The sequence below is a fragment of the Hippoglossus stenolepis genome, chromosome 1, assembly GCF_022539355.2.
Source record: "Hippoglossus stenolepis isolate QCI-W04-F060 chromosome 1, HSTE1.2, whole genome shotgun sequence".
NCBI classification, from domain to species: domain Eukaryota; kingdom Metazoa; phylum Chordata; class Actinopteri; order Pleuronectiformes; family Pleuronectidae; genus Hippoglossus; species Hippoglossus stenolepis.
In genome coordinates this window covers 19,498,573-19,525,484 of record NC_061483.1, presented here as the reverse complement: position 1 = coordinate 19,525,484, position 26,912 = coordinate 19,498,573, and the positions used below count along the sequence as shown (strand labels likewise).

Sequence of the window (26,912 nt, the reverse complement as noted above, 5' to 3'; positions counted from 1 at the left end):
GAAACTGACACCTCTTAGTGCAACAGAGTTATAGTAATGGATGCAAGTGTGTTTGAATGAGAACCAGTAACAAGTATTTTAAAAGATTCTTTCTTTAAAGTTCACTTCGTAAAAGAATAATGTTAATTATTATTTACAGTGGTTTCCCCTACCTTAAATCTATATAAGTGCTAAAAGATAAACAGACAGACGTCCATCTTCCATTACTGCGTTACAGCAAATATTATTTGTGGATGAACACATAATGAAAGACATCTATGAACAACTACAGTGGGGCAAAAAAGTATTTAGTCAGCCACCAATTGTGCAAGTTCTCCCACTTAAAAAGATGAGAGATGCCTGTAATTTTCATCATAGGTACACTTCAACTATGAGAGACAGAATGGGGGGAAAGAATCCAGGAAATCACTTTGTAGGATTTTTAATGAATTAATTGGTAAATTCCTCGGTAAAATAAGTATTTGGTCACCTACAAACAAGCAGGATTTGTGGCTCTCACAGACCTGTAACTTCTTCAAGAGGCTCCTCTGTCCTCCACTCGTTACCTGTATTGATGGCACCTGTTTGAACTCGTTATCAGTATAAAAGACACCTGTCCACAACCTCAAACAGTCACAATCCAAACTCCACTATGGCCGAGACCAAAGAGCTGTCAAAGGACACCAGAAACTAAATTGTAGACGTGCACCAGGCTGGGAAGACTGAATCTGCACTAGGTAAGCAGCTTGGTGTGAAGAAATCAACTGTGGGAGCAATTATTAGAAAATGGAAGACATACAAGACCACTGATAATCTCCCTCGATCTGGGGCTCCACGCAAGATCTCACCCCGTGGGGTCAAAATGATCACAAGAACGGTGAACAAAAATCCCAGAACCACACGGGGGGACCTAGTGAATGACCTGCAGAGAGCTGGGACCAAAGTAACAAAGGCTACCATCAGTAACACACTACGCCGCCAGGGACTCAAATCCTGCAGTGCCAGACGTGTCCCCCTGCTTAAGCCAGTACATGTCCAGGCCCGTCTGAAGTTAGCTAGAGAGCATTTGGATGATCCAGAAGAGGATTGGGAGAATGTCATATGGTCAGATGAAACCAAAATAGAACTTTTTGGTAAAAACTCAACTCGTCGTGTTTGGAGGAGAAAGAATGCCGAGTTGCATCCAAAGAACACCATACCTACTGTGAAGCATGGGGGTGGAAACATCATGCTTTGGGGCTGTTTTTCTGCAAGGGGACCAGGACGACTGATCCGTGTAAAGGAAAGAATGAATGGGGCCATGTATCGTGAGATTTTGAGTGAAAACCTCCTTCCATCAGCAAGGGCATTGAAGATGAAACGTGGCTGGGTCTTTCAGCATGACAATGATCACACCGCCCGGGCAACGAAGGAGTGGCTTCGTAAGAAGCATTTCAAGGTCCTGGAGTGGCCTAGCCAGTCTCCAGATCTCAACCCCATAGTAAATCTGTGGAGGGAGTTGAAAGTCCGTGTTGCCCAGCGACAGCCCCAAAACATCACTGCTCTAGAGGAGATCTGCATGGAGGAATGGGCCAAAATACCAGCAACAGTGTGTGAAAAGCTTTGACCTCTGTCATTGCCAACAAAGGGTATATAACAAAGTATTGAGATGAACTTTTGTTATTGACCAAATACTTATTTTCCACCATAATTTGCAAATAAATTCTTTAAATATCCTACAATGTGATTTCCTGGATTTTTTTTTTCTCATTTTGTCTCTCATAGTTGAGGTATACCTATGATGAAAATTACAGGCCTCTCTCATCTTTTTAAGTGGGAGAACTTGCACAATTGGTGGCTGACTAAATACTTTTTTGCCCCACTGTATGTGTGTTTGTGCGGGTGCATATATATATACATACATAAATGTATATATGTATGTATACATACACATATAAATAAATAAATATGTTAGACAGAAAGTATACTGATTTATGCAGTGACACTATAAAACTGAAAAAACATGACCTTAACCTGTATAACCTTATACAGTAATTGCATTGATGAGCATTAGTCATTGGAATAACACACACTGTGAGTGGTTCATGTTCTACATTCTAGCATGTCACTTGAGTTAACGTATTCACGCACATGTATGTATATAAAAAACAGACGTCAAGAACACTGACTGAAGTTAGTTGCATTGTCCTGCATGTCCCTGGAGTACTTGAGCACACTGAGCACTTTGTTGGGAATCTAAAATTGTTCACAGTAGCACGGTCGAATGACCACACGCCTTTAGCTGGAGCTGCTGAGGAGTTGGGCACAGAAGATGACTGGATACATGATCTGTGCTTTTAGTTTTTTCTGCACTTTCCCAATGTTTTTTTTCTATAGTGTTATGTGTTGTTTCTGGTGCTGTATCTGCTGTACGTGCTGACTTCAGCCACACACCTGGAGCAGATAGAACGAGATGCTGAGTGTCCACTGTGTGTAATGGATACAAGAAAAGCCAGAATTCTTGCATAAAAATATATTAAAAATTACTGATGCAAGAAGAGAATAAACTGAGATCTAAATAACTCAATAGAATATATTTATGGTTGCTTATTATTGTTGTTTAACTATAGCCAGCTTCTGACAGCTGATGCTTATAATAAAGAAAGGTCTTTGAATAGTTTTTTGTGTTTAGTACAAAATCCAGAAAACGTTCGTTAGGCGATATGAATGGAGAGAAATTGATTTCAAACCAGCCCTGACATTAATTCATATTCACACATAAGCTTGTGTTTTGTGTTGTTGCTTTTCTGTCTACAACTATAAACACTATGTGATGTGGGAGGGAACGGTGACTAGAATTAAAATGTGTTCTGCTGTGTTATGCGGTTTTACAGATGTTTGTGTGTCGTGAGTCAATGCACTTGCAAATGTGTGAAGTGTGATTGTGTGTTGAGGCTTCCTCTCTACGTTCTTTTTTCCCGCCCACACTTGTTTTGCTGACACGAGTTGTATCAATTCCTATTTTTTTTCTCAGTACTGTTGTTTTTGAGGTCTCGTACTTCTCTTTTGTTTTGTTTTCCATCTTAAACAATGCCATAGATTCAGTTACTGTGGTTTCCTACCTGGGACTGCTTGTGTTCTCACCGTTGCATGAATTAATGGCACAAAGATTTGTTTACGTGGAACACTGAAAACATCTTCATCTACTTTGAATCAGTAGTCGCAGTTATTTATGTTAAGTCACAGAGCTCAGTTCCTTAAATCCTTATATGTTTGAGTACATTTCTCAAAGTTCTAACCAGCATCTCCACTCACTTCAATCACAAAACCATTGACAGCAGTGCTGTGTGATGACTGCGATGTAAAGAAAAGCTGGAGTGCAGTGACCTCTGTGCTGGACTCAATGGGGTTTCCTCAGCTTGTCTTAAGGGGCTGTGGGTCTTCCTCTTCCTCATCCTGGTTGGGGCCATCAGGAAGTGCTTTGCTCCAGTAGTCGCACTGGTCAAACGTGTCAGAGCAGGGGAGGTCTGAGCCCCCGTTTTGACTCAGGACTGGGAAGACATGGTCGACCATATCGCAGAGACGCCCGAAGCTGAGAGTGAGACATTTACAGATTTTGATTAGGGACGTTCACATATTTATGTGCACTGCTTGCATGGATTTAACAAGTAAAAGAAGCAGAGAAAATCACTTACGAGGAGATATTTGTCTTGGCATGCTCCTGTATGAGCTCCCCTTTGGGATTGACAGTAAAAATCCTGTTGAGTGGAACACCCACCTCCTTATAGGAATACACATCCTGAAATCACAAATACACAAAAGAGATCAGCATCGCCATAAGAAGGACAAGTCATGGGGCCATAGGTAATGAACAAAACAAGAGGCAAAAAGACTCTTTAATGCAGTCCTCAATGTGTGTGTGTGTGTGTGTGTGTGTGTGTGTGTGTGTGTGTGTGTGTGTGTGTGTGTGTGTGTGTGTGTGTGTGTGTGTGTGTGTGTGTGTGTGTGTGTGTGTGTGTGTGTGTGTGTGTGTGTGTGTGTGTGCAGTCGTCTTACTGTAGCTCTGTTGCCAAAGGCAGCGTAGAAGGGTTCAGTGTTGGGGTAGAAAAGCTGCTTAATGTCTGTGAGACACTCGATCTTAAACTTCTCTGGTTTCTTCTCAATCACCTCCCTTAACAACACAACATAAAACAGTAAACAAACATCATATTTAACACATCTTCTTCCACTTCTTCCGCATTGTTTGTCTTCGTCCATTTAATGCTGGTTTTGAAAAGGTGCGGCTAAGTGAGTACATGCTTATATAACACAAAACAATGAAACTTTTATTGACTGTTAAATATTTTCTGCTGTGCTTCAAGTCCACATGAAGTCTGATCACTCCAACAAAGCATTTTTATCCCCATGGTGTGTGTCTGACCTGTGCAGGGCAGAGAACAGACTGCTGGGGCTGAGCAGCACCGGCCCCATTGGCAGCATGGTTCCCCTCTCATTGACCCAGTGCAGGTAGCCTCTCGTCATGTCCGCCATGCCGATGGCCCTCGCCGAGCAGTACATGAATTTATATCCGTTCCTGTGACACAGACAGAGCTTGTATTTAGCTGTGCACTGTGGTTTAGAAGATCGTGAGAGTGATGATCAGACAGTTGGAGAAATGTAGATGTAAAACATTTAATCCTTAATAATGTTACTTAGTTGAAGGAAAATAAGGAATGAATTTCAAAAATAAAGGTGATATTCATTTAAAAACCTTTATCCAGATGTCCTTACAACTACACCCTGTACAGTGTGTGCGGACTGTGAGGTTGCACTCACAGGCTGACTCTGTGGTAGAGCCGTGCGATACCCTGGTGGGTCCAGTCTTTACCCAGGGTGGGGAGGATGTGACCCAGCGTGTCTGACCTATAGCGACACATGAGGGAGGCAACATCACACCAACAGTCCAGATGTACTTTACAGCCGATTTTCCTCATGTGAATGTGAGAGCCCAAATCTGTGTAAAGTGTGACCTCTACTGGTGAACAGCTGAAAGTGAACTGGTTTACCATCAGAGGGTGGCTAACTTGCTGTCTCTTACCTCGTGATGGTTCCGTCTATATCGGAGATGACTATCTTGTCATCCCAGCTCCAAAGATAAATTGTGCCATTGCAGCGACAGGTGCCCTGATACTGAGTTGTCACACTGAACACCACTTCATTAGGACCGTCCTTCAGCTGCAGGCTGGCCTGTAAACACACACAACACATGCATGAAGAGACAAGCTCAGACACACAATGAGAACATGAAGAAACACAACAATATGTGGGGTGTTCCTTACAATCTTATGTAGCAATATGCAGGCCACAATTTGTAACATGATGCTAAAGTCTACTGTGACATCATACAACTTAAGAATGGGCAAGACAAGGTTATTTTCACATTGTCGTTTCGGATTCATTTTGCTGTTTCACTATGAAAATGTGAAAATAACATACTTTATATATAGATACACAAAATGTAGCCAACTATCTTTCCGTCCAATATTTGTGATCGAGTTTTGAACTTGAAATCACATTCCTGAGACCATTTTAAATATGTAGCTCCACAATACACTTCTTCTTCTATAATATTTTTTACTTATAGGAAACGCATTAATAAAAGATCAAAAAGATTAGATTAGGTGTATACAAAATGTTCTGCTTTTTCTTTAGAACTCAGGAGAACAGAAATGGCCCATTACAATGACCCTGTTCAATATAATTGTGTCATTCTGAAAAACCTATTTTACAAGGAATCTTTAATTTAAATGTATTGAGTCAAGAATGCAGGCTTAATGCAGTGAATGAATGAGGGTCTGCATAGTGAATAATCAATGCAGTATGTAATATTGCAGTATGTAATATTGACAGAAAGCTGCCATTAACCAACCAGTTGCTCTGGGGTGAGCCGCAGAGTCTTCGTATAGCAGATGCTGCCAGAACTCATCATGGGCTCTGACTGGCAGGATCCTGACATGTGATTGGAGGATCTGTGGTCGTCATCACTCGAGGACGACTCATCCTTCATCCTGAAAAATCAAAGAGGACTTTGGTATAAGATGAGGCCATTTCACCTGATGAGAACGGAAGTGTTCATCAGAGAAATGTGGGAATTGAAAAAGTGAAAAAAACGGAAGAATGAAAAAAGTTACCTGTTCACTGAGGCCATCGTGAGGGAGCTCTCCCCTCTGACTCCCCCAGCCTCTGACACTGATTCCTGAATTGCACAAAGGTCAAAGGTAACAACTGAGTTAATCGTCTGAAAAAACAACCCCGAAAGGACGATTTCAGTAATAATGTGTAAACTTACCGATTTGGATTCACTGTTCCCGCTCCTCCACGAGAACCACCAGCGTCCTCCTTTCTTTGGCATCTTCTCCTTCATGATGTTCTCCACTGAGGCCTGAAGACAACCGTGCACATACAACTCAAAACTGACGGAAAAACTCAAATAAACTCGGAGTCAAAAACAAATAAACCCACAAACAAATGAACCAAAAATGTGAAATGCAACAAACAACACATTTCAGACAACACTCAACTCGAAATAACTCGCCAAAATAAAGGCAGTTACAGGTGAAAACACGAGTTCATGCAAACAATAATCAAAGGATCAAAGATGGGAAATAGTGACACAGACATGCTCTGACCAACACTGAAAGCAAAGCCAATAAACATCATACACGCTGGGGCGGGCTGGAGCCAAACAGGCCGGGGAGGCAGTACGAGAAGAGCCCAAACACAGAAAACACGTAACTCAAACACCAACACTTGGAGGGGTGGATGGTGGGAGAAAGAAAATGTGCAAATTAAAAGGGAAAAAAATGAAGGAGGAGGATAAAGACATGACATTATTAAAGTGTTAGGAGAACAGTTAGATTTAAAGCAATATTTCACTGTGGTACAACACTGGCAGCTCTGATGGGATGTGTCCATCAACAGCTGGCAGGTTCAAGTATGAAAAACGTTCATTACTCTGTACAGCAACAATTCAATATTGATCATTATAGCCAGGAACAAACTTTAATTGGTAGCGTTTAGTTAAATTTTAGCGATTGGTTAAAATAAAGAGAAGATGAACCAGAGTGAAACATTAGGTTAAGAAGCATTAATTGCATACAAAATGCTCTGGAGTGCACAGGGGTGTGATTCAGGGAGTAGACACAACAAACAACATCTAACAAATGTAATAATAATAATAATTATAACAATAATAATAATATCTGACCACTGAAATCTAACCAGTTCATCATTGAGTCCAAGTGACAACTGGTCAATATTTGAAGAATTCCCTAGAGGCAGAGTTGACATACCATGTTCAAGAGGCCAAAAACATGTTGACCGTGACCTTGATCGTTGACCTCCCAAATTCTATAGATAACATGTTTACAAGGCAAAAAATAGTTTTGTGAGGTCACAGTGACCTTGACTTTTGACTTAAAAAAGTCAAAAGTCTTTTGCTGCCCACTTAAAAAAATCGCATCAGGTCATCTGTGAGTCCAAGTGAATGTTTGGACCAGATGTAATGATATTCCCTATGGGTGTTCCTGATATATCACGGTCATAATAACTCTGTCACTATTTGTACCAAGTTAGAGGAAAGAGCCTCAAGGTGTACACAAGAATCAGACGGTCAGACAAGCCGAAAACATAATGTCTCTGGCCACTGGCTGTCACTGGCACAGAGGTATAAAAATAAAACACATGTTGTAGTTTAAACTACTACAACATACACAGTAACAAAGCAATAGCAATCCATAATATATACTGTTGCACGAGTCCTGACTATACCTACATTTCCTAATAATGGATCCTATAACTGAAGATCTGAGTACTTCTACCAACACTGAAGACACAAAACATTCAGTCAAAGTGAGACTAAGATTTGTGTGTGTCACTGCAGTGGTCTTACCTGCGGCAGAGGTTTCTGATAGACCTGCATGGCCAGCATGACGGGAGCTGCTGTGTTCCAGTTGTAGTATCTGCATTAGACGTAAAGAGAGTTAGAAGCACTTCTTTAAACCTTGGACTTCTATCTGCAAAAAAAAAACAAGCTGACATGTTTGACAGACCTTTTAAACAACAAATATGGGATGGTGTTCATAGTGTCTGCTCTCAGCAGTAATGTGTAACACGCTGTGGTGTTGAATATCACTGTACATACTTGTTTCCTATTTTCACCACCAGGTTGGGGTCCTCAATAAGAGACGGGTTTTCTGAGAACTGCTGGTAAGAAACTGCCCTCTCCAGGAACTGCTCTGTGTCAGGAAGAACACACACGCACGCACACACACACACACACACACACACACACACACACACACACACACACACACACGACAGACATATTGTTCAATGTCAGCATTGTGACCTGATACTTTTTGAAAATGTATCACAATGTTTCACTGGAATGTGAAGTAGATCTTGGCCACTCTTCATTTTCGTTGTGCAGTGGATGAGCTAAATCTGTCTCTGATTCTTTGCAGTGACTCTTGCATGTTTTCTATTCATATTTATTTTGTATACTCATAACATACGAATATACATATATTTTATTTGATCTCATCGTTTTCAGTATCAATGATGACAGCGCCCCCTTGCTACTTCCTGAACCTACCTCTTGTGATCTCCCTGTTGTCAGTGAGCCCTCCACACAAAGAGATGGCGACGTGCGGCAGGTCTCCTAACTGGTCGGACAGACTGTCCATGCCGCTGTCCATCCCACTGCTGCCCACCGACTGGGGCGATTGATTAGCGCTCCGCACCCCCATCATCATCATCTCCGATTCTGCTTTCATCGAGCTGCTGCCTCCGTCGCTGAGGAGAGAGAGAAACACACTGACTCTGCGAGAAATAGATCTGAAAGTCAACTCAACAGCTCCATGATGACCACAAGGAGACGAGTTGCACCAGTCAAACCTTATTTGTACAGCACCTTTCAATCAAATCCAATGCAATTCAAAGTGCTTTACAGGTGATGACAAAACATAAGATAAATGGTTCAAGGTTCAAAATGTATTGTAAATTAGTTAAACATTCGAAGTTAGAGACTAATAAAATAAAAAAAATGTCAAAAACAAGCATTAAAAACTATTTTAAATGGTTACGCAGCATTGCATAAATAAATTATTCTTAGATAGTAAAATAAATTATAAATTATAAAAAACAAAATGTAGAAAAGCCTAATAGAATATAATAAACAATAATGATAACAAAATATATACAAATAATAAAATCATTAAATTCTTATACCTTTTATAAAAGCCAGAGTAAATAAGTGGGTTTAAAATGTACTTTTAAGAATATCAACATGTTCCACACGGATCCTGATACCTTTTAGGGAAGTAGAGAGCAGCGACTTCAGGCTCCAGCTCTGTAATGTCATCCAGGTATACACCATCAGCACCCAGGTGTTGGCTTCTCTTTTCTGAAAAGAAGAATATATCGCACTTGCTCAGAAGCAAAATTTAAAGATATATTTATATTTCGACACTTCCCATTCAAGAGAATTCTTTGTGTTGCTCACAGAAACACATACCTTTCCTCTTGGATGGTGAATCGGTTGTTCTGATGGGACTTCCTCTGTTTCCACCTTCGTCCAGATGATCGAGGACAATCCTGGGAGACACTGAGCCGGCTGTTAGAGCCTCAATCTCTGTACATGACGGCCCCACATTCTCCACCTGCCTCTCTAAGGAAATAAAACAACAACAGAGTGTCAATTGATGCAATAAATAAAAGTAATGGCTCAACAAAATCTACTGAAACACAAAGTTAACTTTAGGAGCACCCTGTTAATTCATGGTTCATGCACGGATGTGACTCCTGAAACATTCAGCAGTTACGTCTGTGAAACATGAACTTTCAAAAACGACCTCTGGAGTCACTAAATGGCAGGTTCTGTTCTGAGAGCTGGAACTGAGAAAAATACCCGATAAACATCTAGAGAATGCTTTGCACAAAAGAAGCACAATTGTCCCCTATATAAATACCTTGCTCCCCTCCAGCCTTGTCCCCAGTCTCAGCACCTAGTCCATCGCTGGCTCTGTGTCTGGTTTCCTCAGGGTCCTCATGCCCACCAGTAGCAGTGCTCTCCCCTGGCTGGGGGCCATAGAGAGTGAGGGAAGGGGGTCCTCTGTCACTGATAGCTCTGAAGTGAGTGCTGGCTGACAGTGGGACGGAGACTTTGGTGGCCAGGTCCTGCTTCAGGTGGGAAGTCAGGAAGTCCGGCTGTAGAGACGGAGTTTTCATGGTCACACAATATTAGTTAAGCTGATCCTAACCCGAACTCTAACTTCCCTGTGTGCTCGTTCTAAGCACTGTGTTGATATAGTCCAATATATTTAGAATTTTAAAATATACAAATACTATTAGAATGCTATAATTGGTATTCAAATGTGTATTCTTATTTATTTAAAAGATGTGACGGCTCTGCTGCTCGGGCTCCATCCCTAACATGCTGCAGCTCGTGCGTACCTAATGTGGAACTGCCAGCCCTGTATTTCTTCATTCACCATTGTGGCTACACACACACAAGTCTTAACCCTCAAACAGTCCCGTGAAAAAGTGATTCAAGTGTTTCATCAGATTTGTTCACGTCTCTGGTCTCAAATTGATTTAGTGCTTAGACATTTAAGGCTGAGCCCTTCCTTAGACAGGCACCTAAAGAAAACAGAAGGCCTGTTCAGATTTTTCGATTTGATAGTGCATGTCATCACTGCATCAGAGAATGACTGAGAATTTATAGTCTTCAGCAGGAGCACATTGACAATACTTTTGGATTTACTTTGTTCTGGAATTAGTGGCCATAAGCCATCATTTTCACCCGTGTGTGTGTGTGTGTGTGTGTGTGTGTGTGTGTGTGTGTGTGTGTGTGTGTGTGTGTGTGTGTGTGTGTGTGTGTGTGTGTGTGTGTGTGTGTGTGTGTGTGTGTGTGTGTGTGTGTGTGTGTGTGTACCTGGGCAGCCTGTGGCAGCTCCCCCCAGGTCCACAGCATTTCTGGGTTGTTTTTATTCTGAGTGGTTAACTCTGAGTCGCTCTTTGGTGTTGATGACCGTGAATCATCATGGCTGCTGGGAGAGAGATGGTCAGATGTTTGATTTATTTCAGTTTGTACTTCATAGCAGAAACAAAATAAACCTCAAAATACAGGAATGAAATACAGCAGCATAAGATTCATTATTTTAAAAAAAAGTATAATTCCACCAATTGTATCTTTTTCTTCACTTGGTTGGCAGCACTGAGAGATGGTAAAAGTGAAGGTGATACCTAACAAGAGAAGAGAAGTGAGAGGTCTGCTGAGGACAGGAGAAGGACAGACCACATGGTGGAGGGATGGAAAGAGTCTCCTTAATCGCTTGACTACAGGAAGATAAAAAGAAAGACGAGCAATAACAGAAAAAAGGGACAAACAGAGGGAGAGAGAGAGAGAGTGAAAGACAGTTAATTTATTTACTTATAGTGAGGACAGTGTATTAAAACACATATACATGTATTAAAATGCTGAGAACAAAATGAACTGAATAGATAAGAAATGAGAGCGTTAAGAATAGTTTACTAGACAAGGAATAGTTCATCATCGTGTGTGTGTTTTATGTCCCAACAATACCTCTGAGAACGAGTCCAATCAGCGCTGGGTTGTGTATGGGTGATGGCTGTAGTCCCATGATCACCGTATATAGGCCTAATCACAAACACACACAGACACACACACATAATTATAAATATGTCTCTGAAGGTCTAAATAAAATAAAATGTTGTTTTTTACAGTCATGAAATATCCCGACTGTAACGAGTAAAAAAAAACAGCGTAGAAGATCTTCTCATCGAGTTCACTATGAAGCAGTTACACATTCTGCATGTTTTGGAAAAGGTCTCATGAACTCTCCCATGCTGCCAAGTAGCAGACCTTAAAAAAGCTCGGAGCCCCTGCAGGAGGGACGGCAGTGCGAGCCATTATTTCAAAGAGACAGAGTGCACTGTGGGAGCAGGACGAATCCCTGGAGTCCATCCAGCAAGTAGAGCTGCTTTTCACAGGGCTTCACGCAGATAAACACAAACATGCACCCAGATGCACACTGAAATGATATTCACTGAACTAAACTAAGCAAAAGGTCCTGAAAACGTATTTTCTCCATCAGCTTCTTATTTTGAGAAATTATTTTCCTGGTATTTTCGTGATATTTCCCAAAGCTCTTCTCACTGGTTTCACAGATGCTTTTTAAATCAACATTTATTATATCAGAAATGAATTAATAAATTAAATCAAACACAAACCCTAACAACACTAGTTGAGACACTTGGCTATGAATGTAAGTAGCCTGTCATCGTACAGGCACATTCATGTAGATCTTCCTCACCAGGTTTGATCCCCTGGCTCCTCCAGTCTGCATGCAGGATAGAGTGTGAACTCCAAATTACCCCTGACAGCTGTGTGTGTGAATGTTGCATGATAGAAAAAGCACAGCATGTAGAAGCGCTGTATGAGTATGCGTGTGTGAATGTGGCTCAGACAGTCACAAGCAACATTGTGCCTGATGACGAAGGCTGTTTACAACAGCAATGGAACAGACTGACCAGATTAACAATGCTTGGTCCCTCTAACTCCTCTTACAGATAAAGATTAAAAAAAATAATTATTGGAATGCTAAGGGAGTTTTGAATTTTCTACCGTCCCTGAAAGCCTCACACACACAGTCACACACTTTCTCACGTACACACACACAAGCACAAACACACACCTGCTGTCGTCGGCCTCTCTTTCCTCGTCCGTGCTCAAGTCAATAGTAAACATGTCCTCATCCTCCGAGAACTCTTCCCCGCTCTCTTCTCGTCTCCCTCCTCCACCTCCGCCTCCCTCTTGCCGTATCTTCCTCCTCCTCTTCCTCCTCTTCTTGTTCACCACACCATCACTTTGCTGGTGTCCCTGGCTCTGGACAGGAAGCGAGTTGCAGGGGATGGTGTCTATGCGAAGACAGAAACATGAAAACAGTTCAAAATTTGAATTACTGCACCGTGGTTGTATGCCTCCATCTACCAGTGCAGTTTCAGTCTACATACATTTTTTCCCAGACTCATATGAGGTCACTGTGACCTTTGACCTTTGAACACTGAAATCTAATCAGTCTAACCGAATGCTTGTACCAGATTTGAAGAAATTCCCTCAAGGCATTCTCTCAGATATCATGTTTAAAAGAGTGGGGCAGACAACATGAAAACATAATGCCTCATGTGGCTGTCGTCAGCACGGAGGTTAAAAAAAGCACAAGCATGTTTTCTTGTTTTTATTATTAGGTCCTACCGTGGTGACGAAGAGTGCCCCTGCCCAGCTGGGACTCCATTAACTCCTCGCCGATTGACATGATGGGTGATGTTGCCAAGTAGGACGGCACAACTTCCTGCCAACAGAGGAGCATGACGTTATGACATGAGGTCGCTGTGGTCCAACATCATGGTTCACCTCATGAGATAAAATGAAGCTGTACAATCAAGACCAATGCAGCTGGCACAGCTTAAAAAATATATATCATGTATGTCAGAGTAGAAAATGGTTCTGACTGAAGAGATACAATTTAGTTTTGGGGTCTAAATAATCTGGTGGGAATTTGCTGTTGAGCTCAAATTAGCATTATCACACTGGTGTCGTCTCTCCACAGTGACTGTAGCAGAAAGAGAAAGACAGACACACGGAGAGATGAGGGACCTAAAGAGATGATCCGAGCAGTGCAGGCCGACACATGCTTTGCAGTGCACGTGTTATGACACAGTTCCACACAGTTTATTTTGAAGGGTGAGGAGAAGGGACAGTGCTCAGACAGTGCACGATGACGGGTCACAGCTAATCTGCTTCCAACATATTGCCTTAGCTCAAACATCCACGCCAGAAACCACATTCATTTCAGTGTTTTTGGTACCTCAGGCAACACAGACTATGAACATAATGTTTTTTCTCAAAGCTGCAAATGTTATTTCTGTCTATAGGATTTTCTGCACACTGAAATAAATACATGTGACACATGTTGGAATATTTTCAACCATATTTTCAACCATTCAGCAGACCGACAATACATATAAAGAGAGATCACACCACGTGTATTTTTATGTCCGAGGTTTTTAGAAGCGCCTGATGCTCAATAGCGTGAAGATTCATTTCTGCTGGAACATTTGGTTAATGTTTCACATGCAGGATCTATTGGACAGAACACAAACCCCAGCAAACAACCACAGCCTGAGGAAGTGAGAGATAGAGATTGTGAAGGTGGATCAGGTCAGAGAGGCACAGAGGACTGGGCTCGATGTCGAGTAGTTCCTCATGAACCCTGTTGATCATTTTACATTCAGATCGATGAGGTGATAACATAGTAAACCATTACTGGCCTGTGTGCGTGTGTGTGTGTGTGTAACCTTGTCTGTCTTGTGCTGGCCACATGCTGTGTGTCCTGTTTGCCCTGCTCTCTCACTGTATCTGTATGTGTGTGTGACGTCTGTCTCCCCTTCTGTGTGGACTGTACACAGATCAGTGACAGCCAGTGTCTGGGAGTAGTCTCTGTGCACCCATTGGTAGAAACAGAGAATTTGGTGGAGCTATAAATAGCCCAATGGTTTTCCACTCTGCAGAAGGGGAATAGTGACAGGGGGAGGATTTGACACGAGGCCTAAACTGTAGAACACACACAGGCCATTATTTTCCAATTTATTAAGTGCTGAGGCATCACAACATTGTTGCAGGACCCACTCTAAAGAGAAATGAAACCTATTGACTGCTTGGAGACATTAAGTAATGAAAACTAATTCTAACCAAAGTAATACCTCAGATTAGGAATTGGCTCTTCTCGGATTGTGACATTATTACTCTTAATTCCTGATTTGTCACTTATCCTTGTTCACGTCATCACAGCACACCCTCCAAATCCCCCCAAACCTCCCATGAGTCCTTGCTAATCACCTTACAAAATCAGTTGTCAGAGAAAAGGAAATGTTCCCACGTCAGATTATTTTCTGCTACATTTGCATTTGTGCTGCACACAGTGTACTTCCATGTTGGTTTATATCCAGGAAACGTCCTGCTGGCAGACAGGATGCCACAAAGGGACAGATGCACTTGTTCCTTGTTGTCCATGAGCTTATATTTCAGAGGCCATGTTTATGTCTTTATCAGATTTTTTGCAGGGTCTCAGATCAGCAGATTGTTTTGTGTTTTTTTTTACTTTTCATTCAAAACAGACAGATTTAATTTGTGCATATGGCTGGAAAGGTCATCCATCTTTCTGTCATGTTCTCCTTCCCTCACCTCTTTGTTTCTTCATTTCTTTCTGTCTCTTCCCTCCATAAACCTGGGGGAAAACCTGGTTCCCTATTATCGATTGCTTGCACTTAAACGGAGTTGGTGCCCACTTGCACAGCAGCAGTTTGATGGGTAAGGCTTTTTCTTTGTCTGATTTAGTGGAGGCTTTATCACACTGACAATTGCAAGGTGGCTCTGGGAAAAAACACATGGTTGTGCAGTTGCCTCTGTATTTTCCACAGTGGACTTCGCTGGTATCAGTGAACCACATTAAATGCATTCAAGCACAAATTCCAAGAACAATACACTGTAGCAAGCACAGCATAGGATCTTGATTGAGTAAAATTCTAATATTTCTAAGGATATAAAATCTAGTCTGATAGCAGTATGAACAGCTGATTCATATTTCATCTTCAGACTATACAAACACACTCATCCCAAAACATTGTGTTGTATCATCAAGCTGCTTTCCAGACACCATTGTATAAGAAAAAATACAAAGATTTAAAAAGGTCAAAATATTCACTGATTTAAAATCACACTATTTGGGTTTCCAGAGTCGATCCTGAAGTTAATAAAAGAACTTTAATGCTTCACCCACTCAGTAGAGCACAAACTTCCATCATGGCCCGATCGTCCCCTTAAACTTAATCAAGCTGCACCAAACCGCACACATTTATTCCTAAATGGGCCTGATAATTCATCATGATCCATGACTTATTCCCTGGGATATCGGTGAAAATGGGGATTCCCAGTGGAGCACCGCCTGTATTTTAGCTGTAACCATACGACCTTCATGTCAGTAAGTTATGTCCCCTCCTATATTTGTGCGTGTCTCCTAATGGCCCTGTCAATCACTACTCACCAGCATGTTCTCCGTCTCTTTGACGAAGAAGGCCTCTCCATTCTCTCCCAGCTTCATGTGCAGACTCACCGACTCTCCATTGATCTCTATGTCCACCTGCAGAACACATTAAACATTCCTTAACATGTTCAAACCACACTAACATGTATTCAAAACTTCACTCTGACATTTTTAGAGATACCTTTTTTCTCTAACAAATACAGATTCCAATACCTGGACTACCACTGATGGTATTCTCTTTTTTGTGCTGAACATTTCTAATAGCTTCCATAAATTCAAAAGTGTATGAACCTTTGAATTTACCAGCTTTCTCAAACTTTTGAAATAGAGATGCATCCTTCAGTACACAATACACAGAGCTGCTGTACTTTCATTCCTTTTTAATGTACTGTAACCCAGTTCTGTCTCATTTCTAATTCAGCCTGCTGAATATTCATTGTTCCATTCATTATCCATGCTGCTTGTCCTCTGAGGGCTGCAGAGGGCTGCAGCCAAGGCCAGCTGACATTGTGCTGAAAGGTGGGGTGCACCCAGGTCACCAGCCAATCACAAGACTCACACGCAATTTAGATTCGCCAATTAACCTAAGTCTTTGGACTGGGGGAGGACACAGGAGAACACAGAGAACACCAGTGCACGCAGGTTCGAATTCATTTTCGATTTTGGATGAAGGGCTTTTATCTGTATTTTTTCTTATTTTTTCCTATTTCCTAATTTTACACTTTTGTATCAATACTTCAGGTCTATGTTTTGACACACAAATAAACTGTGCATGAGGGAGGTGTGAGAGAGGGAGCGAGCACTCTGATCTCACCACTTTTTCACGGGATTGCAGGACGCCCATCTTGCCGAAGCGGACGTGAAAGGGGGAGCACTGCAGGGAGCCATCGGGCTGCCGCACCACGATGACATCTATGCATCCAGACAGTGTTGCGGGGTTGAGCCCTCTGTACAGCTCCTTGACTTGCACAAACACCTGGCCCGCCAACTGACCCACATAGTTCATGGTCTGCAACTGGACACAGACAGGGAGAGAAAAGCAAAAGGAAAAGTTGTTTCTTATTCATCATTTCTTCAGCCCAGAAAATATAGTTATATTTACATCATGTTGAACAGATGACCTTAAATGAACCACAGAGCCCTCCTGTCTTCCCACTGCATCCAAAATACATTATTGATCCACTGAGTCCAATTACTGCCTGCACAGGCCAGCCACTCTTGCAATACCAAGCTGCTGAGGTTGCCGTACACAGCTGTTTTCACATTCTTTCCTCCATTCTTGTGGTGCTGTTGATATTTTGTTCGTGTATCTGTGGGTGCATGAATATAAAAAAATATTCTACTTTTCAAAAAAATATATGTTTTCTTAGTGTTGAAAACAAAAACTGTGACTGAAATGCCTTTTCCTCTCTGCAGTACACTTCATCAGGGACAAGATTAATCATGTGGGGCCGTGCCAGTCTTTTTCATCCACAGCCTCTAATGCTGTCTGTTTAGAATGCCAAACATGGCCGTGTAGAGAGAAGGAGACAGGGAAACGCATTCACGGGGCTGAGCGTTGTGTGGTTGTTGATTTGGCAGGAAGGACTGAGACGGGGAGGGAGACAAGAGCAGGAAAACATATTCCGAGTGGCAGGGGACTGAGGAGTTTAGTTTATATTGTGTTGATAGATGTACTTTGTGATTCGTGGAAGTAACCACATGTAAGAGTACACGGTAAACAGCTACGTTGTGCAGTCCAAAAGATGTAATCATGTGTCTGATCAGGCCAAGCCGAGGTAACTACTTATTCAACAAATTAGGCTGGAAGACAGAAAGAAAGAAAGAAAGGAAGAAGAGAGAAAATGTAATATCACTGTATGCTGACTCAGAGACTAATATTTTGGCCACCATGTAGAACACTGAGGAGGACTGTTCAGCTCTAATGATTAATAATAATAACAATATGAATGATAATACGAATAATGATGACAATGATAATAATGTTAAAGCAGGATATAGATAGAGATAGCCCCGCCTGCTGTAAGATAACAACACACTTGAACACTAATCTAACACTGTCCAGACCACGTATAACGATACCTTTATATAAACTATCACATATACAACACATACTGGTCTTGAGACTTATCTTTCTTTTAACAGTTAGTCCAAATGACATAAAACATATTTTCCTACCTCAGCCATTTGAGCCCTACAGATAGTTTAGTTTTAATATTTCTTCAGGAGAGAGTAGCTCCAGTTAAAGTATTCCCAGGCTGTGGAATTCTAAGAAATTTAAATTCCATTTACTTCCATTATGTGAGGATGGATTTTTTTTCCTTTTATTCTCTTGGTGTAACTGACCTATTGCTCAAGAACTGGGAGTGGAGGTGTCAGACGTTGATTACATCATTTTATGACCCCCTTTGTCTCACTCTCGCTCCCTAATCCGTTTTTTTCTATGAATCGTACAAACACATAGTCACATGCTGTCGTTCTCGGACATGCCTCAGAACAGATATCACTGTCAACATAGGCCACGTACAGTAAGATGGGACCATTCATTCACACACAAACCATGTTAGGACACGACATTGACTTCCTTTCATTGTGGACAGCCTAACCAAAACCTCATCACTAACCTTAACCATGACCAATGAAACCCTAATTTTATACTAACCACAATTCACATCTTACCTCTAACCTGTAACCAGGACCTCAGAAATGACCTTTAGCCTCATTAGGACTGAGCTTCAGTCTCCATGACGTCTACTGCACCTGACAAGGTCAGTGTTTATAATGGAAAAGGTCCTAAAGAGAACCTAACCATCCCTTGACCCTAACTTTAACTTAATTTTAACTAACTTATTGTGGTTTTAATAATGAACATTTCAGGCCCCTGCCCCCTCTATGAGCATTGACTTAGAGTGAAACGTTTTTACCCACGCCAAACTAAAATTAGTTATATAGTTATAACTTAAACAGCCCATGCTCAAAATCGTCCTCAAAAAGATACAAGTATTCACACGCACACACACGCACACGCACACGCACACACACTCTCACACACACTACTACCAACGCCTTGCCCACTCCTCCCAGGACATCTTTGCTGAAACAGCCAATCACAATGCTCCTCCATTATGTAATGACCAATCACGAGACAACTCATAATGTCAGTCAGTCAGTCATTCAATGGACTTGCTGTACCATTTTACGAAAGAAACAACACATTATAAACACACTGGAATCCGAAGTGAACAACAACAACACAGAGTCAAAGCTACAACACAAACCCCACAGAGGCTGATTCATTTGGAAATAAAATCTCTCTCTCTCTCTCTCTCTCTCTCTCTCTCTCTCTCTCTCTACAGCACAGACATGAGCAGATATAAACACAGAGGCGTGAGACGGAGGAAACAGAGGGGCTGATGGGGGATTCACAGACACGTGATGATAAGGATAATCAAAATAAATCAATTTAGTGTGACTGAAGCAGTTTGACACTACAGTGCCCCTGACTGTCTCTCTCTCACAAAACACACACACACACACACGCATACATTTATTCATTTGACCTCATCCTCCATCTTCATCTCCTCTAAACAGCAACACAACAAACATAAATAGATGTTTCTGATGTTGGTGCATCAACATGCGGAGCACACAGCGGTGGTGTAGACATGAGTGTGTGTGTGTGTGAGGCGACATGTAAACATCTGCACACACACGGGGTGAGGCTCTGCAGTGTGCCGTCATTCAAACACACACATTACACACGCGTTACAAACACGTAACACACACATCGCACACTCATTACACAGCCCCCCCTAACATAGACTCATAATCATATAGAAATCAGTCACACGTGCATCGCTCTTCTCGTCTTTTACTCACATTATTTATTCACGCGTCCTGTTTCTCAGGGGATGTTTCCGCCATTCAAAGAAAAATAGAATGAACCGTTCCCCCCCAGTCGCCCGGTGCAGTGGTGCAGCTTCACTCCGGTTCAGTGTGCGCTCCGCTCATCACACGCTGACGCTGACTCTCGTCTCATGTTATTTTTAAAGCTGAGAGCTGCTTCGCTTTTTAAAACCGCAGTTAACATATTCCTCCCACTGCAGACACACAGCGAGCCCATTGGCTGAGCCCGTGTCGACGTCACATATTGTTGACATAATACCTTTCCCTCTTGAAATCAACTATATATTTTTAATTGTATCTTCATTGCCTACAGTCCCATGTCAGTATTCACTGTATACTTCTCCTTCGTGCTGTCTCATGTATGATTTATTATTGATTTGTTATTGTTTTCTTATGATGACATCATTGGGGTGACTAGTGTTTATTCTCTTCAATCAACTTTATTTATGTAGCATTTTTCCATACAAACAAATGTAACTGCCTCACATAAAAGCACTACATATACTTATGTGCATACACACATGCATGCACAAGTGTGCATACAAAGCAAGAGCTTAATAGAACACTAGAAATACACAACAGGAACTGAGGAAATGCTGTCTCACCGTTTTATACAAAAAAGGAACACAATCTTAAAATGGTAAGTTAATTTATGAGGAAACAGTCAGAAATATAGATAAATAAATAAAATCCAAATGGAAGTCAGGCTAAAAACATAGGTCTTGGCTTTTAAAAGTATCTAACACCTTGACATGTGCTTGGTCTTTTTCAGTTTTAATTCAACAGATAGACCCCTCCAGTCTGCAGCTGCTGGGCATATGGAGCAATATGAATGTATTAATAAACTTTGACAACGGCACACTTGGATTGTTGTTACAACACTTTATTCATTATGTATTAATGTATTTACAGTTACAAATGAGTTGCTGACTTCTGCTGTGAGAAATTCTTTACTTTTTAATGACCTGACATATTCACAACTAAACACCCTGAATTTCATTTCCTGTCAACCCAAAGGTTCTTGTTAATGGTTGTAACTTATATTATTTAACAGAAATCTGTTGACATTTTTTTTTTTTTAAAGATGCGTCATTAAAAGGTGGCACCTGATTTATTATTTCATTTGTCTTTCTTTGAAGTGCTGAAAGCTGATTTGAGTGAGATGTGGTTAGAAGCCTGAGGTTAAAGTAGCTGCAGTGTTTCTCTGAAGTTCAGATGTCTTATTGCTGTCTCAGTTGCATTCCTCCTCTCTTCATAAATCAAGGTCATTATAAGTAATAACTGTAAATCAAGGTCGAAGACAAAAAAAACTATATCTTGATTCAAACAGGGTCTTAAATGTGCACATCATCATCTATAACGTGCAACACTAAGTGCTTAGTTGTCATACAATAAACTAAAAACACTGAGAGTATAATGAGACGATGGATTTGACCAGTGCCTTGTTTATGTTGAGCAAAACATTCTCCTTAATGATAATACTGTGAAATTCCATAGTTATTCATACTACACACTATGAACTACATAGTCTATATAAAACATATTGTGCGTCTTCCTAGAATCAACAGAGACGGACATATTCTAAAATCATACATGCACGTGTGAATGACGTCTGACTGCGAGGAGAGCAACAGTAAACAGGGTTCTGAAGACATACAAGTGGAGCAGAGATAAGAATAGTCACATTCAGGGAGCTCAAAGGCATCCGTATTTGTACTATGCACTGACTGTGTCTCAGTTGTCAAAATGTCAATCCATCCACCTGCTGTGATGCTTTGAGTCCCGACCAAGACACAGCCTTTACAGAGCCTCTTATATCTGCATGGTAAACAGGAGGCCACAGCCAGTCATTTGTTAGCATATAGCTTAGCATAAAGACTAGAAAGAGGATTAAACATTGTAGTTACTGCTCATTTGTTTAATTTGTGCAAAAAGAGTGTAAAACTAGAATTTCTGCCCTGTGGTTGCGTGACTCTGCTTATCAGTGCAGTTTCAGTCCCTTCAGGTTATTTCTGATATATTGCATTTAAAATGTTAAGTGGTCACCATGTCTCGAGGAGGTCTTAAAATAAAATGCCACAAAAGGGGTTTTGAGGTCACAGTTGCTAGAATGGGACGGATGAACCGACAACCCGAAAACATAATTCCTCCAGCCACTGGCATCACACTTCCTGTTTTAAACTCAGCAAGAAAGCTTAAACTGTAAAACCTTTACTGCAAAACACTTAAGTTAAAATAGCATGCATGATATTGGACACACTTTATATTGACAGCTGCTCATAGCACATAATTAAAACGTTATTACATGTATATTGCCTGTGGTATGTTAGTATTTTCTCTACAGTTCACTTGGCCAGTTGCCTCAATTATCGACATGTTACATGGATACAGCATGATAGGTATGTGTCCGATGGAGAAAGAGAAGGAGACGGCAAACCTGATGTATACTGTCACAGTAACCAAAGAGAGATACAGCACTGGATCCACGAGAGAAAGAGACAGAGGTTGTATCACTCGTATAAATCAACTAATGGCTTCGGTTCCCTGCCAGCAGCGGAGGAACATGCCCACACTAGCTTAGACCTCCTCAAATAAAAAGATGCAACTACACACACACACACACACACACACACACACACACACACACACACACACACACACACACACACACACACACACACACACACACACATTTCAAGCTAAATATGCAAAATGCTCCCTTCTTTTGAGCTGTTCTCAGGAATCCACATCCAAATCAAATCTCTAACCATAAATATGTGATGTAATGGTTTTGAAAATGACTGTCAGTTGTATGTAATGTATATGTTTAGTATGTGGCTGCAAACCAAGTTTCCGTTTCATCAACAATAAAGTTACAAGTATTGCATCTACACAAACACTGCAAAGTCCAGAGTAGTTGTTGCACAGAACGCATAGTCAGGTTATGTAAGGTTATTCCCCGACGTGGGACTCATGGCTTTTTGTTGTTGTTCACTGATTCTGAGAACTGGTTTCCAACTGCTCCCACTGCCGAAGAATGAGGTGTGTGTACGACTTTGTGTGTACTTGTGTGTGTGTGTGTGTGTGTGTGTGTGTGTGTGTGTGTATGAAACCCCAAACCCAACAATATGTTATGAAGTTCATGGCCGTGGGTCAGTTTCTGCTCTCCGTCAATACATACATACATGGACTGCATAATTGTACTGAACATACACATGTGACTCGTCGTTTTCATTGATAGACACACACAAACACACACACACACACACACACACACACACACACTCAACACCAGGCAGCCAGAGCGGGAACAAGGAGACACGTGTTGGGTTTTCTAAGAACTGAGGCCATTCATCAGGGAGCAACAAGTAGCCAACTAGAGGGGGGTAGGAGGGGGAAGGTGGGGCTTAGCGAGAGAGATACACGAGTAGGCTGGAGAGAGAGAGAGAGAGAGAGAGAGAGAGAGAGAGAGATACGAGTAGGCTGGAGATAGAGAGAGAATTTGCAGAATGTTAGTGCTGTGTGAACGTGGACTTACGACAGAGTTATATTGACTGTGGCTTATGGTATATTATAAACGTACATAAAAAACCTGTAGTGTATTGACTCAGTAAATGTATTTAAAAGGGATAAGCATTTTTGTGACTGTAACCTACCATTTATAGAAATACTAGAACTAAGATTCATAAGAAATATGAATTAAAAAAAACACATTCAGTGTGCTGCACTAAATACCTTCCTTGGTTGAACCTTAGTTGTTGCATTATATTGGTTGAGGTTGTGGCCATGTGCTCCGTTTGTTTATGTTGTTGGGTTAATATTTACTTTCTGTATGCATGAACTGTGTGTGTGTGCGTGCGTGTGTGTGTGTGTGTGTGTGTGTGTGTGTGTGTGTACGCACCCTGACCAGAATACATTCATTTCATCGCCATAGAGATGGTGTCTATAGGGGGGTATGGGCTGTGTGAGCCAATCAGGGGACTCGCCTGAGACACACATCACAAACCATTGCGGCCGCCCTCCAACATGGAGTCGTACAGCAGACATAAGCAGTGGCTTTAGAGAAATCTGATTAGTCTGGTTTCCAGGGGGCCAGACGACTTCTATTAAAGCTCTGTGACCACAGCCACAAATCCAACTAAACAACAACGTCTGACACATGCTTGGAACAAATGTAGTACTAAACTATTAGGACAAACAGGATTGCCTCTCATTTAGTTTTATGAACTGGTCCTAATACCATTTTTCTTTTCACCTCTAATCCTGATGTGAATGTGGTCTCTCCCTGCTTCTGGCCGACTGGAGGATACATGTAAATCCTCTTATATAATGTGGAGCAGTTGTTAGATTCCAAGTTTTATGAGCATCATAAACTACTGTATGCATGGATCTGTCTTCACAGTGCATGAAGACTTTGAGTTATCTTAAGCAATACAACAGGCTGTTATGAAGTTCATTAGCCTTGCATTCAATAAGAGGTTGTGATCAACAAACGTTTCCAAATTTAATGTGCAAATGCATAATTATAATTCATTTGCACATTATAGAGTATGAAGTATATTAGATATTTTATTACGCTGACAATGATTTTTCTTCACATATTGTTTTGATGTTGGTTCAAAACAGGTGCGGATCCTGGATTTTTAGTAATTAAATTAAACTTTACATGTTGACGTTTTTAGGTTTTGTATGTTTTTTATTGTTCTTTTATATGTGTGCATTGTAACATAATAATATAGAGCTCAAAAGACAGAGATAACCTAAAGAAAACCTCACAAACAACACAATTATTTCTCTAATGTTTGAGACTACAAATGATCCAAAAGGGTGAATACCAGTAAAAGTAACCAGAGGAACAAACTAATGCAGTTAACTTGATTCACTTCAGGCAGATGTATTCTGAAGGAGGAGCAGGACATGTAGAGACCTAACTCCGCCACAAGGCCACTCTCAGGCCCTCAGCATGGTAGGTCTGTTATGTAATAGCTTTGCAAACTGTGCTGTAATATGCCTTAATAAGTACCCATGTGGGCTTGAGGTCATGCGTGGAGCTATGAGCTGTTGATCTGGCACATACTGCACACACAGATGAAAGCTCATACACTCTGTCCCTGGAACCAGTAGATCCACACTAAGAACTTGCTGTAAAGTATACGGCTGTACAACAGAGGGACACAAACAAAGACACACAGGCAGACACACACACACACACCAACTCCCACAAATGCAAACACACGCACACACACAGAACGAGCGCGTTATTTGATCACAGTGTTTGAAGGACATTGCCAAGATTTCTTGGAAGTCAACTTTAAACCCTCTGACCGGTCTGGTGGCCCCTCGTGCCTCTCCTCATACACAGGTACACGCTGGAGATTCATTTTGCAGAAATACTTCGTAAGAGGTCGATGTTCAAATATGAGTTTCTTTTTTTTATTATTTAGTAGTAACAGTCCTGCCACAGGTAAGGGGTCTGAGGACATTTTATGAAATACTACATCAAGTATAATGTAGTATATATATATATACTGATAATATACAAATAATATACTCTATATAATACAGTAATACCTCGAGCAAAACATGGACAAGTTATGCCAATAAAAATAAAAAAGCATAATGTAATTACTTTGAAAGGATTGCCTACTACTCTGAACAGTCTGTTTTCCAAAATGCTCTTTTACCCTTTTTTTATGAAATTGTCCTTAGTTCATTCAATGACACAGAAGAAATATAAAAGAGTATTTTAGTTTGGTTACCCAGGCTGCCTCGGTCTTCCTCCTCTGAGTGGGACATGGCTCCATGGGATTCACAGTCCTGTGCTGCTGTGCACTATGTTGTGTACAGTCTTAGGACAAGTCAGGATCTCAGACAGAGTGGTCCAAGCAGAAATCTTGAGAAAACAATTGCAAAAAAGTCAACTGGGGTCAGTTGTCTGAGATGTTGAATGTGTCAAAAAATCTGGGTACTGGTTGCTTCCCCATTTCCTGGTTCGCTTTCCATAAAGTCTCTATTGTCTTGGTTTAACACAACACCTGTGGACGGATGCAGAGATCTCCTTGAACTCTGAAGGGCCTGCTCCACTAATTCCGACTGGTCCTCTCCACATGGCACAAGAACTCTTCTGGGTGGTTCTGGCTGAGCCCTGTGAGTCTTCAATCTGTGGACTGGTTTGAGTGGGTAGTTGTTGCTTGTTTGACATGCACATGCACATGCATGAGAGTTTTAGACTAAATTTATCAACGAGTGTGTTCTGGGAATGGAGTACTAGGAGGAAATCTGAGAGGGTGCGGAGTTGCTGCACTCTCCTGCTCTCTTTTAGGTAAGCACCCACTCACTTGTCCTGCAGTATGACCATTTGGAGGATTTCACTAAACGCGGGCAGTCCTCCCAGTGAGCCATAGATCAAGATCATCCTGCACTTGTAGTTTAGTCCAGTATATGTCTCACTTTTGGCCAAGCACACCGTGTCCATATTTAAAGACTTCTGTCTCAGAGCATTAAAGAGCTCCTTGTTTAGAACGTCAACGTGAACAGTTGAAACCCCAATGCAGTGGGTGGACAGAGGACAGAGGGGGCATCTGAGGGCAGCAGCGTGGCCTCTTATCAAAAGGTAAAGTTTACCCTGTGACACCACAGCTCACAACTTGAAATGCTAAGTATCCACTCTGCGGTCTCAAATGTCTCCTGACCTCTCAGGCACTACCGGACACTGCTCTTCAAACCAGGGAACAATATCAATTTTGTGCATATGAAGCCTGTTTTAGCCGGGCTGCCCTATTTAACTGCAATTATTAGTTTTATGTCATGTTTGTGAGTCATACATATACACAACATGGCCATCTCCAAATTAGAGGGACAAATATGATGCTGGGGTCAAAA

At 41.4% G+C, this 26,912-nt stretch overlaps 1 protein-coding gene across 4 annotated transcripts; it reads right to left on the bottom strand.

Annotated features, from left to right (window-relative positions):
* Positions 1 to 1,807: 1,807 nt before the first annotated feature.
* Positions 1,808 to 26,262, bottom strand: lpin1a (lipin 1a). 4 transcript variants are annotated; one of them, XM_035152497.2, is made up of 24 exons: positions 26,066 to 26,262; positions 25,790 to 25,923; positions 16,939 to 17,139; positions 16,125 to 16,220; positions 13,277 to 13,373; positions 12,717 to 12,939; positions 11,585 to 11,659; positions 11,245 to 11,337; positions 10,934 to 11,048; positions 9,969 to 10,206; positions 9,515 to 9,667; positions 9,310 to 9,403; positions 8,594 to 8,793; positions 8,141 to 8,234; positions 7,889 to 7,958; positions 6,287 to 6,379; positions 6,129 to 6,193; positions 5,867 to 6,005; positions 5,036 to 5,184; positions 4,774 to 4,860; positions 4,379 to 4,531; positions 4,015 to 4,129; positions 3,654 to 3,757; positions 1,808 to 3,550 (listed from the first exon to the last, which is right to left on the bottom strand). In XM_035152497.2, the coding sequence occupies exons 2-24, from the start codon at positions 25,832 to 25,834 to the stop codon at positions 3,373 to 3,375; spliced, it is 2,877 nt and encodes a 958-aa protein (XP_035008388.1). In that variant the 5' UTR covers positions 25,835 to 25,923; positions 26,066 to 26,262; the 3' UTR covers positions 1,808 to 3,372. The 4 variants fall into 4 exon arrangements, with proteins under 4 accessions (XP_035008388.1, XP_035008379.1, XP_035008398.1 ...); XM_035152488.2 differs by having other exon boundaries at positions 25,790 to 26,262; XM_035152507.2 differs by having other exon boundaries at positions 10,934 to 11,045; positions 25,790 to 26,262.
* Positions 26,263 to 26,912: the final 650 nt, after the last annotated feature.

Excerpts from the sequence above, each read along its gene's own strand:
- lpin1a (XM_035152488.2), bottom strand. The coding sequence starts at position 25,834 with ATGGAGCCATGTCCCACTCAGAGGAGGAAGACCGAGGCAGCCTGG. Across the intron at positions 9,668-9,968 it reads CAAGGCTGGAGGGGAGCAAG|AGAGGCAGGTGGAGAATGTG; the intron begins GTATTTATATAG and ends TTATTTCCTTAG. Across the intron at positions 3,758-4,014 it reads CCTTTGGCAACAGAGCTACA|GATGTGTATTCCTATAAGGA; the intron begins GTAAGACGACTG and ends TTGTGATTTCAG.